The sequence below is a fragment of the Neolamprologus brichardi genome, chromosome 8, assembly GCF_056152115.1.
Source record: "Neolamprologus brichardi isolate AB-2024 chromosome 8, ASM5615211v1, whole genome shotgun sequence".
Lineage (NCBI taxonomy): Eukaryota > Metazoa > Chordata > Actinopteri > Cichliformes > Cichlidae > Neolamprologus > Neolamprologus brichardi.
This window is the reverse complement of record NC_142111.1, coordinates 25,398,334-25,424,216: the sequence shown is the minus strand read 5'-3', so window position 1 is coordinate 25,424,216 and position 25,883 is coordinate 25,398,334. Positions and strand designations below refer to the sequence as shown.

Here is a 25,883-nt window from a genome sequence, read left to right as displayed (position 1 = left end):
ATATGTATTAGGATGGAATTCTTGACCTGTGTCAAAACTGATCCACACCAAACTGTGAAAATATGAAATATGAACAACATGTAAGACTTGAAGTTATCAATAATTAATGTCGCTTCAGGAATGCTGGAGTTATAAAGTACACGATCACTGCAGCAGGAAACTAAAAAAGGCGTGTGTAGGAACCTTCGGTTTGTTGTACTGTATTGCGAGGGGGAACAAAACAAAGGACGGACGGAGCCACAGAAAAGTGTCGGTCCTTTCGAAGTGTTTTTATTTTTCCACGTTTTACCAACTGCATGCAATACTTCATATTTAACCCACAGAAAAACGACAGCTGTGGACATTAAAGGAGCGAAAATAGGAAGAAGCGTCAAACGCAGGAACCAGTGCGGCTCTCCCACAGCTGCACCACAGCTGTTCCCAGTGACGCGGAAGTTACCTGTTTGCTGCTCAGCAGGTATTTCTACAGTCTGCTATGAGCATAATTAGCGACGAGAGAGAAAATATACAAATATTTGCGCTGAAAATAAAGGAAAAAGACCCGCCGAGGTGTCACTGCTCTGCCCACGGCTATTACTGCAAATAAACCCCACCCAAAATCTCCGTAGCTCGAATCAGCCAAACATGACAGCCAAACGAACAATTACCAGTCCTGTTGCACAAGTTTTTTCAATATCTGTTCATATTTCTAATTAATAAATCAAAACAGTCAGGACGGTCGAGAACTCATCTGCAAAGTGTCTCAATATTGTTGGCGAGACAAAATTTCTGGGAATTTCACAGCCAACATTAAAACTAATTTATGCAAATACAGTGCACAAGCCTAAATATGAATGCAGCGTATCTGCACATAAGTACAAAGTAATTGACTAACTTTACTGTTATAGTAGATTCGTGTTGGATAATGTGGCAAAGTACATGTACAATATTATAAATTTATTATACAGTTTTTGTCAAAGAAAGATTGAATATATTCAGCTGTTGATGACAGGGGTGGCAGGGAGGGTGTGTTATATAAGGTGCTCTGAAAAGAAACCTAAATATTTTAACTGATCATATTTATTAACAGCAAGAAAAAAACATGCTTCTGTCATGCATATAGCTTTCTAACTTTCCAGCTGCCACTCACACACACACACACACACGATACCACCTCAGGTCCCAGCACATCTTTTACAGGGGAGACATAATCAGCTGATGGAGCTCAGGTGTGTATCAGCCTCCCCTGACACGGCACCATGAACCCACTGCTCCAGCCGTATGCTGCACCTGAGCCACAAACCACACACAGGATGTTTTACACACAGAGAGCTGACACAGTGTTTTTTATGCAAGTGATCAGTCAGTTATATCTGCACAGATATACAGTTGATATTAAAATACTGATGTCTGTTTAATTACACTTTCAGACATTTGTACCTGAAAACTGTCAGTGGAATAGAGATGCCTCAAAGAAAGAGCCATCAACTGGGTGACCTCCGAGGGCTGCTGCACCCAATGTCTGCACCAACCACATCAGACACGGCACCAACACAAGTTAGGACAGGTCTCGGTAAGACAGATATTACAGACATTTTAGTTCTTATGGATTATTAAATTATTATTAATTCTTTCTAAACGGGTGACAACTTTCAATCGTATTTAAGCTGCTGGATAAAAGTGTGAATGTAGTCACATCTATCCATAATATAAATGTGTGTTTCAATGTTGCCTGCAGATGTCCAGCAGATGTTGTTACTTAAAGAAGAGAGCTCAAGTCATGATCAGCAGGATTTGGTCCTCCTCCACATAAAGGAGGAAGAGGAAGAACTCTTGACCAGCCAGGAGGGAGAGCAGCTTCGTGGTCTACAGAAAGCTGATATCACCAGTTTCCCCATCACTGCTGTTTGTGTAAAGAATGAAGATGATGAAGAGAAACCTCACCTCCTACATTTTCATCAAACACCAGCTGAAGAAAACAGAGAAGCCGAGCCTTCAACCAGCAGCTCAGTCAAACAGATTAAAGCAGAAGGTGATGGAAAGGACTACAAAGAGCCAGAACCAGCCACAAACCCGAATCCAAATAATAATTTACAACCCAATATTAATGTAAAACGTTCAGACTTGTATGAAGCTGATGATTGGCAGAAACCCCTGACAGAACCTGAACCTGAAAGTGAAGATAGTGAAGAGTCAGGTACAAATAGTGATGCCAAAAAGCCCTTTATCTGTTTTGAGTGTGGTAAGCAGTTTCTCCATGACTGGTCACTTCAGAGACACATCAGACTGAAGTCAGGGAAAAGAGCTTCAAACTGCGATGTCGGTGACAAAAGCTCTGGAGTGAACCAAAATGCAGATTCACAGGGGACAGTTCAAACAAAAGAGAAACCATTTGGCTGTGATGTTTGTGGACAAAGGTTTCAGCTGAATGTGAATCTTAAGGTGCACATGAAAGTCCACACTGGAGAGAAACCATTTAGTTGCAATATCTGTGAAAGAAAATTTAGACATCAGTGTAACCTTAAGACACATGTGAGAATTCACACCGGAGAGAAACCATTTGGCTGTCGCCTGTGTGATAAAAAGTTTACACAGAGTGTACATTTAAAGACGCACATGAGAAGCCACACGGGAGAGAAGCTATTTTTTTGTGACGTCTGTAGTAAAAGCTTTTCACGACTGAGGATTCTGAAATCGCACAAGAGAGTCCACACAGGAGAGAAACCATTCGACTGTGATGTTTGTCATAAAAGATTTTCACAACTAGGTGATCTAAAGAGACACAAACGCATCCACACGGGAGAGAAACCGTTCAGCTGTAGTGTTTGTGGTAAAAGATTTGCACAGAGGATGCATTTCAAGACACACATGAGAATCCACACAGGAGAGAGACCTTTCGGTTGTGATGTTTGTGGCAAGAGCTTTAACTGTAAGAGAAATCTGAAGACACACATCAGAGTCCACACGGGAGAAAAGCCATTTGGTTGTAATGTTTGTAATAAAAGATTTTCACAGCCAGGAATTTTAAAGAGACACATGAACATCCACACAGAAGTTAGGAAATTTGTACCCGGTAAATCAAGAGGAGTCTATTTGAGGTTGCTCAAATCTAAACCAGCCACATCAGAAATGGAGCAGCTAGCCATCAGAAACAGACAAGGTAAGGCCTTAACTTTCCTCATACTCTTAGTTAAATACCATTTAAATAACAATTTCTCCCAGTGCTGTTTCTTTAATGTATGACAGCACTTTCTTCAGGAAGGCTCAGTACCATGGTAATTTTTCCAGTGTCAGTGCCATTTAAGGTTTGGGACTGAGACCTAATTGAATCATAAATCCAAAGGGAATGGATTCATAAGTCAGATTAATGTGGATGTCAATGGAACCACCAGTGAGACACAGTTTAGAAAAAGGCCAGCAGTTAAAATAAGATTAACGATGTGCCTGTGATTCTGTGTGGGCCCAGAAACATGTTTTCACAGGAGGAAATGACGTTTCAGTGTTAAGAAACCTTTTGCCAATTTTTAAATATGAGCAAACCCTAATGACAACAACGGCAGCACTTACTCTACAGTAAAATTTACACAGTAAAATTTGCCATGTCTGCCAAACTGATTTCATATTTTAAAATGCACAATAAAACAGAACAGCAGATTTACATTTTTACCTGTAGTCTGAGATGCCTTCATAGCCTACACAACAAATTTAAGGGTAAACAACCAAATTGAAACAATATCATGGACCCATTTGTATGATTACAAACACAAATGCATAGTATGCATGTAGCCACACTTGTAAAAGTGCAGAAATATCCATTTTTATATCCATCTAATAATGCAAAGCACCACTCAAAGCACAGCTACATTTAATACATTCATAAAGTGCTTCCCATCTGTGGCCAGGTTATAATCCCCAGTTAACCTAACCTGCATGGGTTCAGATTTTTTATCCTTCTTTTTCATTTTATTTTGTATCTTGTTCTGAACGCAGCCTTCTGATACCACCAGGTGCAGGTGATGTCCTTAAAACAATTTAAAAAAAGATAGTGGTATTTTCATTTGCAATTTGTATGTTTGCAGATGGCATTGTGATCATTGTGAGAGTAGCTACCAGGCAGAAGAGAGCATGGAGTGGTGGTCTTATGCTCTGAAGAGCAATATAATGAAAGGAATGTGTGAATAAGAAGGAGACATGGAAAGGTGAACCTGCAATGAGCACAGGTATTAAAGATAGATGAGTTTAAATACCTGGGGTCAGCCATCCAAAGGTGAAGAAGAGAGTGCAGGCAGGGTGGAGTGGTTGAAGGCAAGTGTCAGGGGTGATTTGTGATGGAAGTATTATTTGGAGATGGTGGGACTGACAAAAAGGTGGTAGACAGTGGAGGGATAGTGGATAAGCTGGACAAAGGATGCTGAAGATGGAGCTGCCAGGCAGGTGCAAAAGAGGAAGACCACAGGGGAGGTGAAGGAGGATGTGCAGAGGGGGTAATGTAACAGAGAAGGATGCTGGGATAGGGTGAGATGATCTTCTATGCACCCCTAAAGGGAGCAGCTGGAAGAAGAAAAAAAAAGAAAATTGTAATAAAATATTTATTTACAAATGCATTTGATGCTACGTGATCCAAAGTTTGTTATAATTTGTAATCCAACAATGATGCCTAGCTGATTAAAAGACAACTGTTGGAACCAGGGAAAAAGACTTGGTCCAGTTTTGTTGTTAAAATCCACAAAATAGATCAGCAACAATTTGTTGTTCATTTTATTTGATATATTAAAGCTGCTGAGGATATGTGTACTTACACCAGGTCTCCATAATGTGCATTTGTTTGAATGTGTCCTGCAGCTATCCAGGTTGATGAAGGTGTTTCCTCAAACCCCAGTCTGGAGCAGAAGGACCTAGACCTCCTTCACATGAAGGAGAAACAAGCGAAACTCATCACCAGTCAAGAAGGAGAGCAGCTTAATGGTTTGAAGGAGGCCAGCCTCTCACAGCTTCATCAAAGACTGACCAAGGACCACTGCGAGGCAGATGTTCCATTCTTTAGCTGCTCTGAGTGTGATAAACAATACCTCTACAAGCGATCTCTTCAGAGGCACAAGAAAAGTCATTCAGCAGAAAACTCTGCCAGCTGTTTGGTTAATAAGAAAGCTTCCAGACTGGAGGAAAATGTAGTTGACACAAGCAAGAAAATATTTGGATGTGATATTTGCGAACAGAGATTTCATCAAAAATCCCATCTTAAGACTCACATGAGAATTCACACAGGAGAGAAACCCTTTAGTTGTAATATTTGTGGAAACATATTTAGACATCAGTACAGTCTCGACAGACACATAAGAGTCCACACAGGAGAGAAACCCTTTGCTTGTGATGTTTGCAGTAAAGGTTTTTCACATCTGTGGGATCTGAAAAGACACAAAAGTGTTCACACAAAGAGCCTTCCACCCGAGGAACCGAAAGATCTTGATAAGGTGGCCCCTATTTCACCATCAGCTATATCAGAATTAGTGCAGACACAAGTCAAGAAGGATGTAGGTAAGTGAGATATTTGTGTTTGCTGCAGATTAAAGAAATGTAAACTATTTCCACAAAACTGTGTAATAACTGCTTTGTCTATTCTTGCTGTTACATTACTGGCAAAGATTACAAAGGGTTACTAACTTTTGCAAGATTAATTTTTGGATTCCTGCTTCCTGTTGTTATGATAAAATTACCTCCTACTATAAGTCCTCCTTAAAGAACATCTTACCAAACTACCAGTTTAAAAGTGTTAATAAGGTGGCGACCGTGGCTCAGGGGGTTGGGAAGCGTATCTGTAACCGGAAGGTCGCCGGTTCGATCCCCGGGCTCTCTGTCCTGGTCGTTGTGTCCTTGGGCAAGACACTTTACCCTACCGCCTACTGGTGTTGGCCAGAGGGGCCGATGGCGCGATATGGCAGCCTCGCCTCTGTCAGTCTGCCCCAGGGCAGCTGTGGCTACAACCGTAGCTTGCCTCCACCAGTGTGTGAATGTGAATGTGAGAGTGAATGAATAGTGGCATTGTAAAGCGCTTTGGGCCTTGAAAAGCGCTATATAAATCCAATCCATTATTATTATTATTAATAAGATCTGTTAAAAACATTTGCAAACTGTGCTGAAAATTAGGCTTAAAAAAACCCTTTTTTGTATGGAAGTTAAACCTTCTTCTCCCAAAGAGTCATTGGGTGTCTCGCTCTCTTATATTGTCTATTATTATTTGAAATATTACAATCTTTAAAAAGTTCTTAAATTATACAGGTGTGTGTAAACAAGTTAATAGCACTTTACACTTAGTAATATTTATACCTTTTATTTATCTGCTTTGTTGTATTGCCAGAATACAGATAATTTCTTCTAAACAATTATGGAAAGATGGGAAGTCTGGGCTTCTCTGCTCAGACTGCTGCCCCGGTGTTCAAACCAGCCGTGGAAAATAATGGATAGATATTATACAATATTATATTAGAAAAGAAAAAATAGACATACCAATTATGGTTAACCCAGATGATGACCAATATAAAATTATTAAGATAGAATTAATGAAATTGATTTAAAAGAGCCTAGGGCTAATAAGATCAGAAAAAACATTTATTAGGGGTATTTTAAAATGTTCAAACTCTGTTTCATAAAGGCATGGTGTCATGTATCGCACACACATTGATAAATATATATTTATATTCCATCTCTGCATCCATTTTCTTCCAGTTATCCTTATTTTCCTCAAATATAAAGCTATTGCTTTTGTCATGTGACCCAGTGGTTCAACTTCTATTGTCAAATGTACTCTTAACTGGCTAACTAATAACTGACCTGTCTTTAACCAGCAAGTTAGAGTACATTTAATAATAGATCTTGAACTGAGGATGGTTCAAGATGGTTCACTGTTCCCTGCAGATGTCCAGCATATGTTGCCAGTTAAAGAAGGGCTTCCTTGGACTCCAGGTTTGGACCAGCAGGACCCAGACCCACTCCACATAAAGGAGGAAGAGGTGGGACAGAAGAGTGACAGAAGAGATGCTCAAACCATCTCAGACTCACCTCTCTATTTTTGTCTCAGTCGGGTTTTTATGTACTTGATGTTATGTATTTCCATGTTAAAATACTGCACCTAACATTTAGTACAAACTTTTAGTTGCTAGTTTAGATTTAAAAGATATGAATAAACAAATTTAAATAGCACCATATTTTTTATATTTGAAACTATCCAGCAGTATCTAAAATAATCCAGTGCATCACCAAATACAGTAGGAGTGTGGGCTTTATTAGTCATCATGACTTGGCAGTTTAATATGACTCTAATACTGACTGTTTTTATACTTCCACCGTCATAATGCTGGTCGTCTTCTATGATGACACAGCACGGGCGTAGGAACAGTCTGTTGTCTGGACTGTGTTGCAGGAGGGAAGAAAATAAAAGCGGGACTCGCCGTCATGTAGTTGGCCTTCTTGCTGCGGGATCGATGCTGCAGATAGATGCAGGAAAATCCTCGTGATTGATTAACACGGAGCAAAGTTTCGGAGCGTCACAAACACAAACCTGGAGAGGCATCCGCCGGAAGCGGCTCACCCAGGTGGGCGTCAGTGAAGACGGACCGAGGTCAGAGTGACGCTGAAGCTGTCAGGGTCTGCTGCACAGGTAATTTATTCTGTCTGTGTGTGGATGCATTTGTTCTTTGGTAGCTGCTCGTGTGCACGGGTGAAAACCTGCAGCAGGCAGCACATGTGCTCATAGACATAACGTAAGGAGGAGACGTGGCACTCGGGAAATCCTGAGGAGAAGTCTGTGGGCGTGGTCGATTAAGCCAAATAATAATAATAGTAATAATAATGTCCTACCTCTTTTTTTAATCATTCCCTTCGACCTCAGTGAAAAACGTTATGCAGTCCAGGTGTGAAAGAGAAGTCAGATATTAGTGTGAGGGCGGAAGTGGCTCTGCTGAGGTGAAGCTGCAAAAAGCAGCCCAACCTGTCTGCAATATGTTGTTTAATGCATGCATTATCACCTCATTACCAGTTTTGTCATTTAAAATAAATAGAAACATACATAAAGTGAAATTTATTACCCTGTAATGTCCTGCTGAAGAGATGATCCAGTTTTCCGCCTTCACTGAGATTTTCTGTGAGTCCGTTCTGTGCTGTTGCATTTTGGCGTCATCTTATATTTAATACTGAGGTTAAGTGTCACAGCTAATCAAATAGTGCTGAGTGGATGAAGGGTTTAATTCTGGCATGTTAAACCAATCGTATTGTTGTGTTTGATTGTACTGAGTACTCTGCATATTAGTTTAACCAACTCTAACATACTGTAACTTTCACGTACTAAGACAGACTGGTGAATAGCTGCATTCACAGATATATGTTATGTAACTGTGCTTATTAATGTATAAAGTAAGTCATCTTTCTGTTATGGATAAATTAAAGAAAGAACAAAACATGAATGCCGCTCTGTGTGCTCACTGCTGAGAAATCACTGACCTCTGAAAGTCGACATACCTGACACAGACCTTAGAAACTCAGGTTTGAGTGTTTCCTTATTGATAGAGTGGGTGAGTTGACTCTGACTGATTCCAACATGCTGGCAATCTGTCTGCTTTCATGAATTTCATGACAGTTAATTGAAACCTTTCAACAATCTTTGTGAGAGTCATCGCAGTCAGCAAGAATCAGAGCTGGACAGGTTTGGCTTCCAGCAGGTGACGGTAAATACTTACAGTCATTCTCAGATGGCAAAAATGTGTGCAGTGGCAAAAAAACTAACTTTTTTAAAATAATTTTGAGATACAGATATTTGTGTAATTAATTGTGTAATTACAGTTTCAAATCGTTATAGCTGCAATTTATGCACTGAGGACCTGTTTGAATACACAGTGTGCATGTGTGTTTCAGTGTTTCCTGCAGATGTTGCAGACTGAGGAAGAGGTTCCCTGGAGCATGAGTCTGGACCTCGGCAATATTAAGGAGGAACAGGAGGATCTGCTCAATGACTCGGACGAAGCTGACTTCATCAGGTTCTCAGTCACTGATGTTGCTGTGAAGAGTGAAGATGATGAAGATGGACCCCAGTTCTCACAGAGTAATCAGAGCCCAGCTGAAGAGAAAAATGAGGAAGAGCCTCCAGGCTTGTCTTCTTCTTCTGCTGCTTCACAGCTTGCAGGTATCAGGAATGTGGCTCATTTGATCTTGCAAACATTATTTTTGCAGTAAAAAAATAAATAAATAAAATTCCACTCCCGCGTCTGTTGGAGGTCTTTATCCTTCAAGCTCGGGTTCTCTACCAGAAGCCTGGGAGCTTGAGGGTCCTGCGCATAATCTTTGCTGCTGGAGATCTCTGATGTTGTTCCTGGGATTTAAAAAAAGAGTCAGTAAGATTTAAAAAGTCCTTTGCCATTTGCTTGTCAGGGCAGCACACACGAATATTGAAGTCCCCAACAATAAGGACATGATCATATTTTGGCATAATTTCAGCCAACAGATCAGAAAAGTCATTTAAGAAGTCCTTATTGTATTTGAGGGGTCTGTAAACCACAGCACAGAGCACTGTTTGAGAGCGCACTAGCTCAAACACACTCAGTTCAAAGTTACTAGGTGATGTTGAAAAGGACAGTGATTTACATTTATACTGCTTCTTAAAAACGCTGTTCCTGTGCTGCCATCATTAGTGCCTCTGTGCTGTCTTTCACTCCAACTTTGTCCAGCCACTGGTAGAATTTCTGGATGTTACCCACTTCCTCTATCTGCTGGTGGTACATACCGTGTTGGGACCTGTCCTTCCATGATGGTGCCTCCTCTTCCTCCTCTTTCTTGGGTTTTTGCTGTTTGAGGTGTTGTGGCCATCTTCTCGCCACCTTATGTACTTGTCTCATCCTGGACTGTGGTACCGACACTGACCAGTCCCCGGCCTCCTTCCTTCCGCTTAGCGTACTGTCTCTAGGTGCTGTACTTGGGGTGAAACCCTCCATGCATGATCAGAAGCTTTCTCGTATTGATGTAAATATCTTCATGATTAACTCTTTGAACAGGAGTTCTGATAAGACTTGTATTAGCTCATTATATGTTTTCAATCATTTCATTTGATCTGTCTCCTGGTCAAATCCCACCCATACATAAATATGAAAAGATATCTGTTCTGAGCTTAATAGTCCTTTTTTTTCAATTGTATTTATTTTTTGTTACTCAATTGAAAGGCTAATATTTGAAGTCTGCAGATATCTTCAGATCAAATGTTATAATCTAAATATCTTACACATTTTATGGAAATGTATAACTTGATCTACATAAGTCTTTCATTTTTTTAAAGCCCTTGTCAGTGTTTTGATGAAGCAATAAAGGTGAGATGAACATAATTACACAATTATTAATTTTACTCAGTTTCCAAGAAAAGTTGCAAAAAATATTTATATTGCTCTAAATATTAATAAGAGGTTTAGGGAAATGTGTCAGTACACAGTCACAGCTGTGCTTGTGTCTTTATTGCTCCCTGCAGATGTCCAGCGGATCTTGGTGATTAAAGAAGAGGTTCCTTGGAGCTCATGCCATGATGACCTCCTCCACATTAAGGAGGAACAGGAGGAACTCCTACCTGGTTGTGTGGGAGAACAGCTTAATAGGCCAGAAGAGGATAACATCACCAGGTTTCCATTAACTGCTGTTTCCATAAAGAGTGAAGATGATGAAGAAAAACCCAAGTTCTTCCAGGCAGAGCCTCCAACCAGCAGCTCAGCTAAGCAGATAAAAACAGAAACTGATGCAGAAGACTGTGAAGCAGCAGAAACAGCCTGGAACGCAGATCTGAACAGTCATATACAGCCGAGGGCTGATGTAAAGGCTTCAGACTCTTATGAAACTGAAGTCAGTATTGATGATGACGATGATGATGATGAAGATGATGACTGGCAGGAACATTGGTCGGATTCTGAACTTGAAACAGAAGACAGTGACAGTGGCTGGAAGGAGAGCGGTACTGATGAGTCAGGAGTAAAAAGTGATATGAGAAGGGAGTCTGCAGAAGGGTCTACCAGCTGTTTGGTTAGTAAGAAATGTTTTAGGGTGAAGCAAAATGCAGAGTCACACATGACAGTCCTCACAGGAGAGAAACCGTTTGGCTGCAATGTTTGTAAAAAAAAATTTAGAGATCTCTACAACTTTAATAGACACATGAGAGGCCACACAGGAGAGAAACCGTTTAGCTGTGATGTTTGTGAAAAAAAATTTAGAGATCAGTATTATCTTAAGACACACATGAGAATCCACACTGGAGAGAAGCTTTTCACGTGCAGTGTTTGTGACAAAAGATTCACACAGAGTTTAAATTTTAAGACGCATATGAGAATTCACACGGGAGAGAAACCATTTAGTTGTGAGTTTTGTGGGAAACGGTTTAACCAAGAGGGAAATCTGAAGATGCACAAAAGACTCCACACAGGAGAGAAACCATTTGGTTGTGATTTTTGTGGCAAAAGATTTCACCAAGAGGGAAATCTGAAGATGCACAAAGCACTCCACACGGGGGAGAAACCGTTTGGTTGTGTGGTGTGTCATAAAAGATTTTCACAACTAGGTGATCTCAAAAGACATGAGACTGTACATTCAGTGGACAAACCATTTAACTGTAGTATTTGTGATATAAATTTTACCCAGAAAAAGTATTTCGAGAGACACATGAATGTCCATTCAGGGGAGAGACCTTTTGGTTGTGATGTTTGTGGTAAAAGATTTAACACTAGGCGAAATCTTGAGATGCACACCAGAGTCCATACAGGAGAGAAACCATTTGGTTGCGATGTTTGTAGTAAAAGATTTTCACAGATGGGAATTTTAAGGAGGCACATGAAAGTTCACATGGCAGAGAGACCATTTGGTTGTGACACTTGCAATAGAAGATTTAACAATAAGAGGAATTATGAGACACACATGAAAGTCCACACAGGAGACAAACCATTTGTTTGTGAAGTTTGTGGCAATCAGTTTGCACAGCTAGGAATACTGAAGAGACACATGCTAATTCACGCAGGAAAGAAACCATTTGGTTGTGACATTTGTAAGAAAAGATATTTACGAGTAGAGGATCTAACAAGACACCAGAGTATCCACACATAAGAACATTCAGTTGTTCTTAATATGGTGAAAGATTAAAATGTAAAAAACATTTCAAGACATACCTGAGGGAAATCGTTTTGTTGTGATCATGTTAAATACCACCCTCTGGTTGTGATGAAAGATTAATGAAAATTTGTTGGGGATTTTTTTCATTGGAAATGTTTACCATGACCAAATCTGTGTTTACTGTATGACAGTTACATATCTTAAATATGCAACATTGTTCAAAGCAAAGCTATAGTGGGAACTGATCTGGAAATACATATAGTATTTATTGTCAGTGTTAACTTTAGGGACGAATGACCAGAGCCTTTATTAAATCATACTAGAAACCTCTAGCTATAGGTTAACATGAATACACTAAGAGTGTACTCACACTGGGTGATCAGCTAACTTCAATGTGCTCGAGCTGAGATGTTCAGAACAACTGAAATGTGCTTGGACCTGTAGCAAAGCACAGTGTGAGCTCACCGTAAGGCTGTTAGTTCTCAGCATTAATAATGGCAAAGAAGCTCTATTAACATTAAATTTAATGTCGAATCAGTGACTAACATAACAATGTCAAATTGGCCTCGCTTGATCTGATGTCCAGATAAATGTTCGCTTTGTTGGAAACTTTCTGCCTGGTTTGCTTAGAAAAAATGGCAAATATGACTTTGATTTATGAAGCTGTCACTTTAAAAGCAACAGGACATGTTTGGAAACACCGTTCTTGAAAATAAAAGCTCTGTATGGGGGTTGAGAAGCAGAGCAGAGCACAATGAAGAGCTTTTTTTTCAGTTGTGGTATTAAGCATACGACTTTAAATAAAATGTGATGCAAAGCGACTGCTGACTGTCTAAGAAATGTAGAAAAGTGATATAAAATATGAAATACAGAAAGTTAATTGCATGCAGTTGAAGGCAAACATTTGCATTCATAAAATGTACTCTGGTATTAATCAAGTCACAGCTATATAAACACATCTAACTAATATAAGACACAAACACTCCTGTAGCAGAAGAACACAAGATGATCACTGATGTATAATGTTTACACATATAAATTGCTGATATGTGATAGTCTTCTTTGTTCTATGTGTAGCAGTCATCTGACTTGTGTATGCACACAGGAGCTGTGAAACATGCTCTCCCTGTGTGAGCTTCTAGGGAGAAGGAGGAGATTCTTCTGTGGTTTGCTTGAGTAAACCGCTAAAGTTTTGTTTGATGATGAATTGCAGACATTGTGCTTTAAACACTGAGGGTTTCTCTTACTTTGGCCTTTGTTATCAGGCCTTCACAGACCTTGTTTGGTTTCTATCTGATCCCTTTTCAAAGGTTCATTAAATAATATAAAAAATACTTTGGAGACTCAAAGTCTTTTATTTGGTTTCAGCTTTCCACCTCAACATTTATTATTTCTCCAGACTGAAAACACAGAGAAGTCAATCAGAGACCAGGTTAGAAAATGTAAGTGAACCACTGCAGCAGTGACTTCTAGAAAAGCCTCTTGTAGACAGATGTTCCAGATTTTCAGAGGAACATAGAAGATCATTTGAAAAAGCTGCAAACCAGCAATTTCAAAAGCAGTCTGGATTTTAATTTACAATTTGTGGAGTGTCTAAAAGGAACACCTCATGCCTTTTAGAAAAAAACATTTACCACTCTGCTGTTCATAAAATCTGCATGATTAGAATAGGTTTTACTTTGCTACATATCTATTTAGTTTTTTTTTAATCTCATTTTTCTTTTGCTTTTTTTGCTTAAGTTTGACTTGTTTGTTTCTCGTTGGAATCTGATGACAGTATGAGAACCTCAGGTCATAGTCGAAACCGACTACATAAATATGTAAATAAAATATTATATAATATTGCCTGTGTATAGTACTTGTTCATGGTGCAGGAGCTGCTTTTTAATTATTTGGACTTTTGAAAGCCACTTCAGTGCCAATACCATTTTCATCAAAGATGCACTCCGGTCTGGGGACTTCAATTCTGTTTGTTTTACACAGCACCAAATCACAACAACAGTCGCCTCAAGGCGCTTTATATTGTAACACAGACCCTACAATAAGACATACAGAGAAAAACCCAACAATCATATGACCCCCTATGAGCAAGCACTTTGGCGACAGTGGGAAGGAAAAACTCCCTTTTAACAGGAAGAAACCTCCGGCAGAACCAGGCTCAGGGAGGGGCGGGGCCATCTGCTGTGACCTGTGGGGTGAGAGAAGGAAGACAGGATAAAGACATGCTGTGGAAGAGAGACAGAGGTTAATAACAAGTATGATTTAATGCAGAGAGGTCTGTTAACACATAGTGAGTGAGAAAGATGACTGTAGAAGAAATATTGCAGCATAACTAAGGTAGGATTCAGGGTCAAGCAAGGCAAAAAGGAAGGTTTGAAGCCTAATCTTGAAAGTAGAGATAGTGTCCGTCTCCTGAATCCAAACTGGTTCCACAGAAGAGGGGCCTGAAAACTGAAGGCTCTGCCTCCCATTCTACTTTTAAATACTCTAGGAACAACAAGTAGGCCTGCAGAGTGAGAGCAAAGTGCTCTAATGGGGTGATACTATGAGGTCATTAAAATAAGATGGGGCCTGATTACTTAAGACCTTGTATGTGAGGAGCAGGATTTTGAATTCAATTCTGGATTTAACAGGGAGCCAATAATGGGGAGGCAATATAGGAGAAATCTGCTCTCTCTTTCTAGTCCCTGTCAGGACTCTTGCTGCAGCATTTTGGATTAACTGAAGGCTTTTAAGGGAATTTTTAGGATTTCCTGATAATAATGATTTACAGCAGTCCAGCCTAGAAGTTATAAATGCATGAGCTAGTTATTCACCGTAACTCTAATACAGGATATTTCTAATTTTAGAGACATTGCACAAATGGAAGAAAGCAGATTTTATTGTAAAAATAAATGGGGGGCTAGCAAAAAAGCTTGGGTACCACTGATCTCTAAGTGTTTCGTTCACTAGCAAACTGACCGGCCACTTTGTTGGGTTCACCTGTTCTGCTGCTCATTAAAGCAAATATTTAATTAACCAGTCATAAAGCAGCAACTCACTGCATTTAGGCATTTTACTACTCTCACCCCAGTAATCAACTGTTTGAACTATTACCGTCAGGCCAACGGTACAGGTCACATAAAACCAGGACAAACAGATTCAGGGATAGCTTCTTTCCCAGAGCTATCACCGTAGTAAATAAGCACAAAACAATTAAACCTGCTTAACTATACTTGCCATTGTCACTATATTATGCTGCTATTCATACTATCATTATATTATGCTGCTATCCTGTATATATTGTACTTATTATTGTCTGAGTACTATGGTTGTTTTATTGTACTTTTTATATTTTACATTTATATTTATTTTGCATTTTGCACCAAGGGAGTGGCACTCCAATTTCGTTGTACTTTGTACAATGACAATAAAGGCTATTCTATTCTATGTAGACATGGTCAAAATGACCCGCTGCAGATGAACCTGAGCAACAGAATAAAGAAAAGCAGTTTAAGGGATTTTGAAGGTGATTGTTTGGCTTCTTAGTAACAGCTGGGAGTCAAATGTCACAGCCTACCTGAGTGTTGTTACTGACCATGTCAATCACCTCATGACCACAGGGTTCCTATCTTCTGATGGCTGCTGGTGAACATGATAATGAGCACTGCACTCAAAATGATAAAAATGTTTGTTTTTCTTTCCTTTCCTTTTCTTTTCTTTTCTTATTTTCAGTATTTGACCACATTGAAGCATAATGCATTGTTCAAAATTATAAGAAAATTATCAAAGAAAGTCGAAGAAAAACAGAGCAGGCATTGATTTTTTTATTTTCTATTTACTATATTAAAAGACTTTTTAGGATTTCTGGGGGAAATATCTGATTGACTAATAACAACAGGAATATTTTTGTCAGCTGAATGCATTACTGTTCAGTAAATTACTGCGGGTGATGACGGGGGTAGGAACCGTCTACTGGGTGCGCTGTGTTTCGGAGGGGAACAAAACAAAGGTCGGACAGACTAGCCGTGTGTTGTGTTTCGCTTGTAGAGGAATTTCTCCTCATTTCCGTGTCACGCATCGTGTGCTTTAGAGGTTTGAGAAGTTACAATCAGAGGAAAGGAGGATCGTAAACTAAAGGAGCGAAAACACGGAGATCAGAAATGAAACTCGCCCGGGAGGACCCCGCGGAAGACGGGCAGGCTGATGTTGCCTGTTTCCTCCTCCTGCACAGGTAAATGAGCCTTCCTGCGAATATCTGACAGCAAACAGGTGTCCCGATTTTACCTGTATGGACCGGTGTTGTGCCTAAAAATGATCGTCTGCAAAAAGACGATTTCTGGTATATCCTTTATTTATCCAGTTAAAAAAAAAGTCTCATTGACATTAAAATGTTTTTTTTTTTTTAAAGAGTAATCTGACCAAGAGGACACCAGAAATGACAACAAATATAACAATAGTTCTGTAAACATATTTTAAGTTGACAAAAAATTACCGGATTGGTTATAATGTAAGTACAATAACCCCGAGTTATAAAGATACTTGAAAATCAGTTTATTTTATTTTCTTTTTTTTAAAACATATAACCACTTTGTAAACCATATTCACCGAAGTCTATTTACCAATATACGTGAAGATGTTACACTTTAAGAAAACATACAGAAACTTTGGAAATCAGTTTTTGCCATTCGATCACTTTTTGGCACAAGAAAAAGTGTTTTGTGGATTTTTGGAATTTATCCTCGTTATTTGTTCTCAAGGGACTCCAAACACAGTCGGTGTGTTTTATGGCTAACACGTGATCTGGACCCAGGCTTAAACTCGGTCCTGTGTTTGAGCCGAAACAAAGTCTTAGAGGATATCAGAGCAGTTCAGAGCGTTTTATTTCACTCTGTCCTTTTGCACAGATAACCGGCTGTTTATTGAAGAGTGAAAATTAAAGGTTTAATCACAGAAATGCTGCCATTGCATTCATATGCACCATATGAATGCAAATCACAAGCCAGTAACCTCGCACTTTATATATGCAGAAACACTAGAAATTAACTTTACTAAGTGCTTTGGGTGAGAATGAGAATTACAGACGTAATTTAAAGGAGATTACTGATTCTGTGAGCCTTATCTGCTCAGCAGGTTCTTTCAAAGTCGAGGTCACCTTTAGATTTTGGACCCGATAGGAGGGCTGGCTCCTGAGGATCTGAGGCTGCGCGCTGGGTCATCTGGCATCAATGTTTTGTGCTAAATGTGAAAATGATAAGCAAGTTACACAAAAGTCCTGCTGAAAATCTTTCCATTTATTCTTATTGCTCATTAGTATTTGAAAACTCTGCAGAGAGCATCTCCAAAAGTTGATTCTGTTCATCTGGATGTAGCATTTTGTGGGAGAAACGTTTCGTCACTCATCCAAGTGACTTCTTCAGTCTCAGCTGACTGCAGGTTTCCCCAATCTTATAAACAGTACATTTGCATAACGACTGAAACCAGCCCACTGCAGAGAGCAGTTGAGGGGGTGGGGAACTGATTTTAGTTCATGAGCTGCACACAGACAGATTTGATCTCACGTGTAAAAAGTACCTGATTTATGATGTTTAAGACTTGTAAAGGTATCCATTATTAGACTAGTGACAAACATCTCTGCACAAATTATTCCGTTTCATTAACTTCATGCCATTCAGCATGAGAATGGTTCTGTTTCTACCATTTGCCACTCAACTTAAGAAACTTGTGAACTACCCTATTTAAAAAAAAATAATTCACATTGGGTTCTTTTTAAAAAATTAAAAAAGAGATTTAGGGTTTAGTCTAAACTCTACAGAAACATCTTTAGAAAATGTCATAACTTTATTAGAATTAAGTCATCAGGAATAATTCTTTGTGTAAGAAGCTTTGTGAATACAGGCCCTGGTTTGTGTGTGTCTGGTTTTTGAAGATGAATAAAGGCAATAGGCAACTGTCGATTCAGAGAGGGAACGTAAACACATTGTAGGCAACTTTAAAGTGAAACTATTTCTTTTGAGGTTTCATAAAAAAATAAAAATGAATGAGCTTGTCTGTGTTTTATTGCATGTATTTAATAAATCTTACTTGACACTTTTAACACTTAAAAGCAAACAGCTGTTTGTTTTTGCACATAAAATATTCCCATATACACAATTGGCACTTTAAAAAAAATCGTGTAATTTGTTTTACGATCACTGTTTCTTGTCCAAGTGACAATTTATCTACGAGTACACATAGGCTTCTTAGTGGTTATATTGAGTAACCGACTTATTATTGACATTTGTGCAATCATAATTTCAGCCAGCTGTGAGGGGCTCTGCAGTGGAGGTGCCTCGAATAAAGAGCCTTCATCCTGATGACCACACACGCTTCGGGTCTGAGTCTGCAAAAGTCAGGAGAGATCTTGGTGAGTGACACCATAATAATATGATTGAATAACACTTAGTTATAAGTGTTAATTAAGCATTATTAAAGAGTGAAGTGATAATTAATAATCTATACTTGTCACTAATCATTTTATACAGTAGATTTGTTTATTCTTTTTTTGAAAAGCTTTTCATTATTTATCAGAATTTTTTTCAGTTGTTAAAACTCTTATTTTAAATGTAAATCACAAAGTGAGACTGCCTGATTACTACTAAAACTTATCAATGGCCTGATAATATCAGCTGATATTAGCTATTTGCCAATCAGACTGAGAATGGCTGATAAATCAAATGATCCTTGAAAGTTGAACAAGTAAAGAAGAGACAAGAGGAACACAGTTCAAACACTTTATAAGTGTTGCTGTTGCATAGACAGTCCACCAGAGGGCAGTCTGCATTTTTTTTTATTAATTAATTACTTTTTTAAAATCTTTGTACAGCACTTTGTCCAACATTTTATTGTTTTTACATGTGCTATATAAATAAAGTAAAGTAAAAGCATCTTCCCTGTTTGCAATGCACATGTTTGGAACACCAAAAACACAGCAACCAGCTGATCTGAACAGAGTAGATGAATAACTACGCATAATAAGTGTTAGGAAAAGCTGTTTTGATATCATGTGTCTGAAGAAAATAAAACATCTGATTTTTTTTAAAGTTGCCAAATATTTGTATTGGTGTTATAAATACTCCATCAGCCGAGCTCTAACCAGCACAGTGTCGGTGTCTGTTTTATGGATATCAAAGTCATTCCCCAATATCCCCAAAATCACAAATCAATTTCAAATTGCATTGAAAAAAAATAAATACTAAAGAAATTACAAATTTGGTATGGCTCTTTGCGACTACGCAAAGTGACAGTTGAGCATAATGTACAGATGTGTTTTAATGCTTCCTACAGATGTCCAGCAGATGTTGCAGATTGAAAATGAAGTTCCCAGCATCCCTAATCTGGACCAGCAGGACTCAGACCTCCTTCACATAAAGAAGCAACAGGAGGAGCTCTTGATGACTCAGGAGGCAGAGCAGCTAAATGGGTTAGGGGACACTGAAATGACCAAAGTCCCAATCACTGCTGTGATGAGTGAGGGTAATGAAGAGAAACCTCTGTTCTCACAACTTCATCAGGGACCAGCTGAAGCCAGCAAAGAGGCAGAGCCTCGAAACAGCAGCTCAGCCAAACAGATAAAAACAGAAACTGTTGGAGGACCAGAATCAACCAGGTACCCAGATGTTTACAGTGATCTACATCCAAGTACTGATGGAAAGCCTTTAGACTCTTATGAGACTGAAGTTTGCACTGATGATGGTTGGCAGGAGGCTTTATCCAATTCTGGACCTGAAGACAGTGACACTGTAGATTCACAGATGACAGAAAACACAGAAGAGAAACCATTCAGCTGTGATTTCTGTGGACAGAAATTTAAGAGAGACTCAAATCTTAAGACGCACATTAGAGTTCACACAGGAGAGAAACCATTTAGTTGTAAGATTTGTGAACAAAGTTTTAGAAATCAGTATAATCTAAACAGACACATGAGAGTCCACACAGGAGAGCAACCGTTTGGCTGTGATGTTTGTAATAAAAGATTTTCCCATCCAGGGTCTCTGAAGAGACACCAGAATGTGCACACAGGAGAGAAACCGTTCAGCTGTAGCATTTGCAATAAGAAATTTAGACAGAGGATTCATTTCAAGAGACATATGAGAGTCCATACAGGAGAGAAACCCTTTGGTTGTGATGTTTGTTGTAAGAGATTTAACTGTAAGAGAAATCTGAAGACACACATGAGAGTCCACACAGGAGAGAGACCGTTCGGCTGTGATGTTTGTAAAAAAAGCTTTTCACAGCCAGGAATTTTAAAGAGACACATGAGCGTCCACACAGGAATTAAGCCAGATCAAACCAGAGATCTCCGATTGGCTGGTGCCATATCTGCATGGCCCACATCACAGCTGGTTCAAACACAAGACACAAGAGATCTAGGTAAGTGACATACATCAGTCTGTCTATAATATACAACAAATATTTAATATGTAACTATGACCACTGTTTTCAGTGGAAAACACTGCCCAAAACACTGTTTTCTGTGTGTGTGTGGGTTTTTTTTTTTCATTTTAAAATTTGTGTTAGATTCCAAAATCATTTGTGTAATATTAAAAACTTTAATAGGATTTGTGTCATATGTTTCCATAATCGTGTGTGTGTTTCAGCTACAGCGGCAACACCTGGACATCTCTTGCATATTGAAGGAGAGGTTTCCTGCAGCCCTAGTCATGACCAACAGGATCCAGACATCCTCTGTATTAAAGAGGAACAGGAGGAACTGCTGGATGGGCAGGAAGAGGCTGACATCACCAAGGTCCTAATCACAGCTGTTTGTGTGAAAACTGAAGACGATGAAGAGAAGTCACAGTCCTCAGAACTTCATCAGAGATTATCTGAAAACAACACAGAGGGAGAGCCTTCAACCAGTAGCTCAGCAAAACAGATAAAAACAGAAACTGATAACTGTGGATTACCAGAAGCAGCCAAGAACCTGGATTCAAATATTAATTTACAACCAAAAACTGATGGAATAGTTTTAGAATCCTATGAGACCGATGTCAGTATTGATGGTGACGAATGGCAGGTGCCTTTGTCAGATTGTGGATGTGGGACTGAAAACAATGAGAAGGGTTTAAAGAAGAAGAAATCACTTGAGTCAGTAGTAAAAGGCAATGTGGACCGTAAAACCGCCAAAAAGAAATTTACCTGCTCTGAGTGTGATAAACAGTTTGTTTACAAGCAGTCTCTTCAGAGGCATGTGGCACGCCGTTCAGCAAAAAAGGCTTCGAACTGTTTGGTTAATAGTGCGTGTTTTAGAGGAAAGCAAAAAGCTGCATCACAGGCCAGAAATCAAAGAGAAGCGAACCCACTGAACTGTGATCTCTGTGGACAAAAATGTACCAGTAAAAGAAATCTGAAGGCACACATGAGAATCCACACTGGAGAAAAACCATTTAGTTGTAATGTTTGCAGAAAAAACTTTCGACATCAGTATACCATCGATAGACACATGCGAATCCATACAGGAGAGAAACCCTTTGGTTGCAGTGATTGTAGTAAACATTTTGCACAGCTCGGCGATCTTAACCGGCACAAGGCCGTCCACACTGGTTTGAAACCATTCAGCTGTATTGTCTGTGGTAAAAAATTTAGGCAAAGGAACCATTTTAAGAGACACCTGAGAGTCCACACAGGAGAAAAACCGTTCATTTGTGATGTTTGCGGCAAAAGCTTTAATTGTAATAGAAATCTCAGGACGCACATCAGAATCCACACAGGAGAGAAACCATATAGCTGTGACGTTTGTGGTAAACAATTTTCAGAGCAAGCTATTTTAAAGAGACATGCAAGCATCCACACAGGAGATAGGCCGTTTGTTTGTGATAAGTGTAATAAAACATTTAAGTGTAAGAGAAATCTTACAGCACACATGAGAGTCCACACAGGAGAGAAACCATTCGGTTGTAATGTTTGCAGTAAAAGGTTTACACAATCTGGGATTTTGAAGAGGCACATGAGTGTCCACACTGGAGAAAAGAGCGTTTGCCTGGTGGAAGCCACCGCCGTGGGTTCAAAGTCCCCAAAACTGGTACCAGCCACGTCTGAAATGGTGCAGATGAAAAGAAGTGTAGGTAAGTGACACACATTTGTGTAAACAATTTTTACTGTACATCAAGTATATTAAATCACTTTGTAATAGCAGTGTCTCCAGTATGTTTGGGTGTCATATGGATTTTTTTCCAATATTAGCTCTAACTGGAGATGAGAATTGGGGAACCGTTCCAAAATTCTTACATTTCACGGATTTTTAAACTTTTGCATATTGCAGTCAGGCTTCTGAGAGAACTGCATAACATTTGCACTGCCAAGACCTGCTACATGGACATGATGCCACTGGTTGACAAAGTGCTTTAAAAATTGCTTTTACTCATGTCGTGGAGCATAGGTGGCCACTGAGTAAATTCTGAATTTTGAGGTCACATTTAAATTGTAATTGTAAATATTTATTCCTTGATATACATACTAAAATATGAAACATGCAAATATCATCATATTAAATTGTGTTAGATGTGGGAAGCTAGACTTCTTAGGGAAAAAAGAAATGTATTTCATGTCCAGTACTGTGCAGAAGTCAATTTCTTTATACTTTGCTAGAAAAATTGAACATGTGTGCAGGGGTTTATTGAAATATCTGCGAACATACATGGAAATATGAGACAAAACCAGAGTTTGAACAATTCTTACAGGCTTGAAAGTCAGTATTTGGCGCGACCATCTTTATTCTTTAACACAGCTTGAACTCTCTGAGGCAGCTTTCTGTAATTTCTTTAAATAGTCTTCAGGAATAGTTCTTCAGGCAAAGAACAGTCAAAGCTTCTTTGCATGTTTCTGGCTTTTGCTCTGTTCTGCTGGGATGGTCCCACAGCGCTCCAGTGGTGTTGAGGTCTGGGTAATGGCTGTAATGCAACTCCAAACCATGACAGAAGCTTCACCGTGTTTTACAGATGGCTCTAGACTCTCACCATTGCACCTCTCTCTTGACCACCTCTGTATCGTCTGCTGATGATTTGAACCAACATTTTCAAATTCAAATTCCCTCCATCAGACCCGTTGCCACTAATTTTCATCCAGTTCTTGTGTAAATGTTGATACCTCAGCCTCTCCCTGTTTCCCTTCATTAACAATAGCTTCTTGACAGGTTCCCTTCCACAGAGATCATTTCTCATGAGGCTTAATAGAACAGTAGATGGATGTGCTGAAGGGTGTGTCAGCTATTATTTTCTGAAAGACTGGGCCTAAGCAGCATTCTGAAAAACATTTTGACCCAACCAGTTGCGGCAGATGGCCGCCCCTCCCTGAGCCTGGTTCTGCCAGAAGTTTCTTCCTGTTAAAAGGGAGTTTTTCCTTCCACTGATGGTAAGTTCTTGCTCATGGGAGGTTGTCTGATTGTTGGCATTTTCTCTGTCATTGTCGGGTCTTTACCTTACAGTATGATGTGCCTTAAGGTGACTGTTTGACACTATATAAATAATATAATATAAACTGAATAGAAGTGCACATTAAAATATGCATATTGAAACTTGTTTTCACAGGGTGATAAAATCAGAATTGAATTATGATTTTACCAGTTATTTCCAAACTTCTTGAATTAGTCAATATTTGGTTGTTGTTCTTTTTTTCCTGCAGATGTTGAGCACACAGAAGAGATTCCCTGTATCCAAGAGGACCAGGAACCAGAGCCCCTCCATGTACAGGAGGAGCAGAAGGAACTTCTGGCTGGTTGCGAAGACAAGAAGTTATATTTGATGGAGGAGGTTAAAATCACCATGTACCCAATTACTGCTGTTCCTGTTAAGAGTGAAGATGAGGAGGAGGAGAAATCCAAGTTCTCACAGCTTCATCAAGACAATGTTGACACAAAGCCTCCACCCAGTGTCCCAGCTGAACAGAAAACAGATGGGGAGGACTGTGGGGGACCAGAACCAGGCAAAAACACAGATCTCAATAGTTATTTACAGCCACATAATGCTGGAACTGTCAGTATTGATGATAAATATGAAGATGATGATGATGTTGGTGACTGGCAGGAACCATTGTCAGATTCTGAACCTGAAACTGAAGAAAATGGTTAGCAGGAGATCAGGGCTCCTGAGTCTGGGATGTAACACTGCCCAAAAAATCCTTTTCCTGCTCTCGAGTTTGCTCAACTCAAGATGACAAGTCATTTAGGTGAAAGGGCTTCAAGCTGTTTGGTTTATGTGGATGAGAGTGTAGCCAAAATACAAATTTTAAAGCACACCAAGAACCAAAAGCACTCAAATGGTAGCGCTTGCAGTAAAAGATTTGCACAAGAGGAGATTCAGTGTGTTATAGAAAGTCATTAATGTCAGTAGTGATGAATTTTTATGTTAGCACATAACTAAATTATTTTTCTTTTTTTTTTAATCTTAAGTTGTTATTGTGTCCAAATTTGCTTTCATCATGAGTTCAAAAACACTCTCACACTTACCACTAGAGCCACCAAATGGGGTTTATTTTGATCCTTTGGTATTTTAAAAATGGTGTAGGCACGGTGAAGCAGGTACCAGTTCAATCTGCCTCCTCCCCACTATGGTTCTAGTGTTAATCACATCATATAATGTCATGACATTATTTGGAACTAGTCTTAAATATGCAATATTACACTAATTCTGCCAAGGGAACCAGTTTGGAGATGCTTAAGTATAATCTTCTTTCAGTGGTTTTCAGAAAACTGACCACCTGTCGTTATTGGAGGTTCTGGAAGCAGATCGTCTTTCTGTCATTGAAAATGAAATGAGGAAGAAAAGACTCAGTTTAATTTTTAGCTACATGATTGTCTTTTAAATTGCAACTTTTGGAGGAAGTTTGAATGTTCACAAAATAATAAAATGTTCTCAACTGTTCGTATTTGTCCTGATCAGTTATGAACTTGGACCATTAAACCAGTTCTGGTCTGACAGTGTTACAGGTTTACTTACTGCTACATGGGCAGTTGATGTTTTAGTTGCCAGTGTCTGTTTCTTCATGAGGTGTGTTGGACCTTTGCTCATCTGCCTCAACCTGAGACCAAAGTTAGAGAACTAATGTTTCCTCAAGGTCAAAGGTTAATTATATCATACTGTGAAGGACATGGATGTAACTGAAGCATATTTCACAATTAGAACATATTTTTTCCACAGTACAAAACATAAATATATATTTTTAAAAGATTGTCACTTGTCTCCATGATATATGTTTGAGATGATGAAGCATAAAGGATGGTCCAGTTTATAAAGATAAAGGAGGTAATAAAGGAAGCACTACTCTTTAGTATTTAGAGAATTTCACCCTGTTTTGATGACTGCTGTGCAGACAAAGATTACTTCACTTGCTTAGGAATTTTCCATCCACAATGCCGTTTGATTAGCAAAGATAAAAACTTTTCATTATGAAAGACGGAGTGAATTCGGTAAAGGTCACATTTGATGAGATGTACACTCAATATAATCTGAGTTTCATGGGTGGAGTCATACTTTGCTTTTTTTTTTTAAATTTTACTGGCTTCAAGATTAAAGTGCAATTAAAAATGTCAAATTATGTTTTATTTGTACAGTAAGAAATAAAACTATTCATATTAGCTCCAGGTGCAATATTTAAATATTATACACTTGAAGGGACCATCGGTCATAACCCAACAAATTAAATGTTTGTGATTCTGAAATGGCTTTTTGCATGAGGGTTCAAATAATGATAAAGAGTTAAAGCAAGAGACAAACACAGTTGCCCGATGGCCAGCCAAAGATACTGTCGTAACATTTCTTTGTAATGAT

General features: G+C 39.0%; 3 protein-coding genes across 3 annotated transcripts; all 3 read left to right on the top strand.

The window, feature by feature from the left end:
- Positions 1-239: 239 nt before the first annotated feature.
- Positions 240-5,564, top strand: LOC148101854 (uncharacterized). Its single transcript, XM_087844953.1, has 4 exons — positions 240-457; positions 1,410-1,552; positions 1,718-3,139; positions 4,822-5,564. The coding sequence occupies exons 2-4, from the start codon at positions 1,444-1,446 to the stop codon at positions 5,520-5,522; spliced, it is 2,232 nt and encodes a 743-aa protein (XP_087701079.1). The 5' UTR covers positions 240-457; positions 1,410-1,443; the 3' UTR covers positions 5,523-5,564.
- Positions 5,565-7,410: 1,846 nt separating this feature from the next.
- Positions 7,411-13,609, top strand: LOC102786868 (uncharacterized). The gene is made up of 3 exons (XM_087844955.1): positions 7,411-7,633; positions 8,884-9,151; positions 10,481-13,609. The coding sequence occupies exons 2-3, from the start codon at positions 8,896-8,898 to the stop codon at positions 12,091-12,093; spliced, it is 1,869 nt and encodes a 622-aa protein (XP_087701081.1). The 5' UTR covers positions 7,411-7,633; positions 8,884-8,895; the 3' UTR covers positions 12,094-13,609.
- Positions 13,610-16,104: 2,495 nt separating this feature from the next.
- Positions 16,105-24,473, top strand: LOC102789308 (uncharacterized). The gene is made up of 5 exons (XM_087844952.1): positions 16,105-16,312; positions 18,379-18,484; positions 19,405-20,490; positions 20,718-22,184; positions 23,740-24,473. Exons 3-5 carry the CDS (start codon positions 19,416-19,418, stop codon positions 24,183-24,185), a joined length of 2,988 nt encoding a protein of 995 aa, XP_087701078.1. The 5' UTR covers positions 16,105-16,312; positions 18,379-18,484; positions 19,405-19,415; the 3' UTR covers positions 24,186-24,473.
- Positions 24,474-25,883: the final 1,410 nt, after the last annotated feature.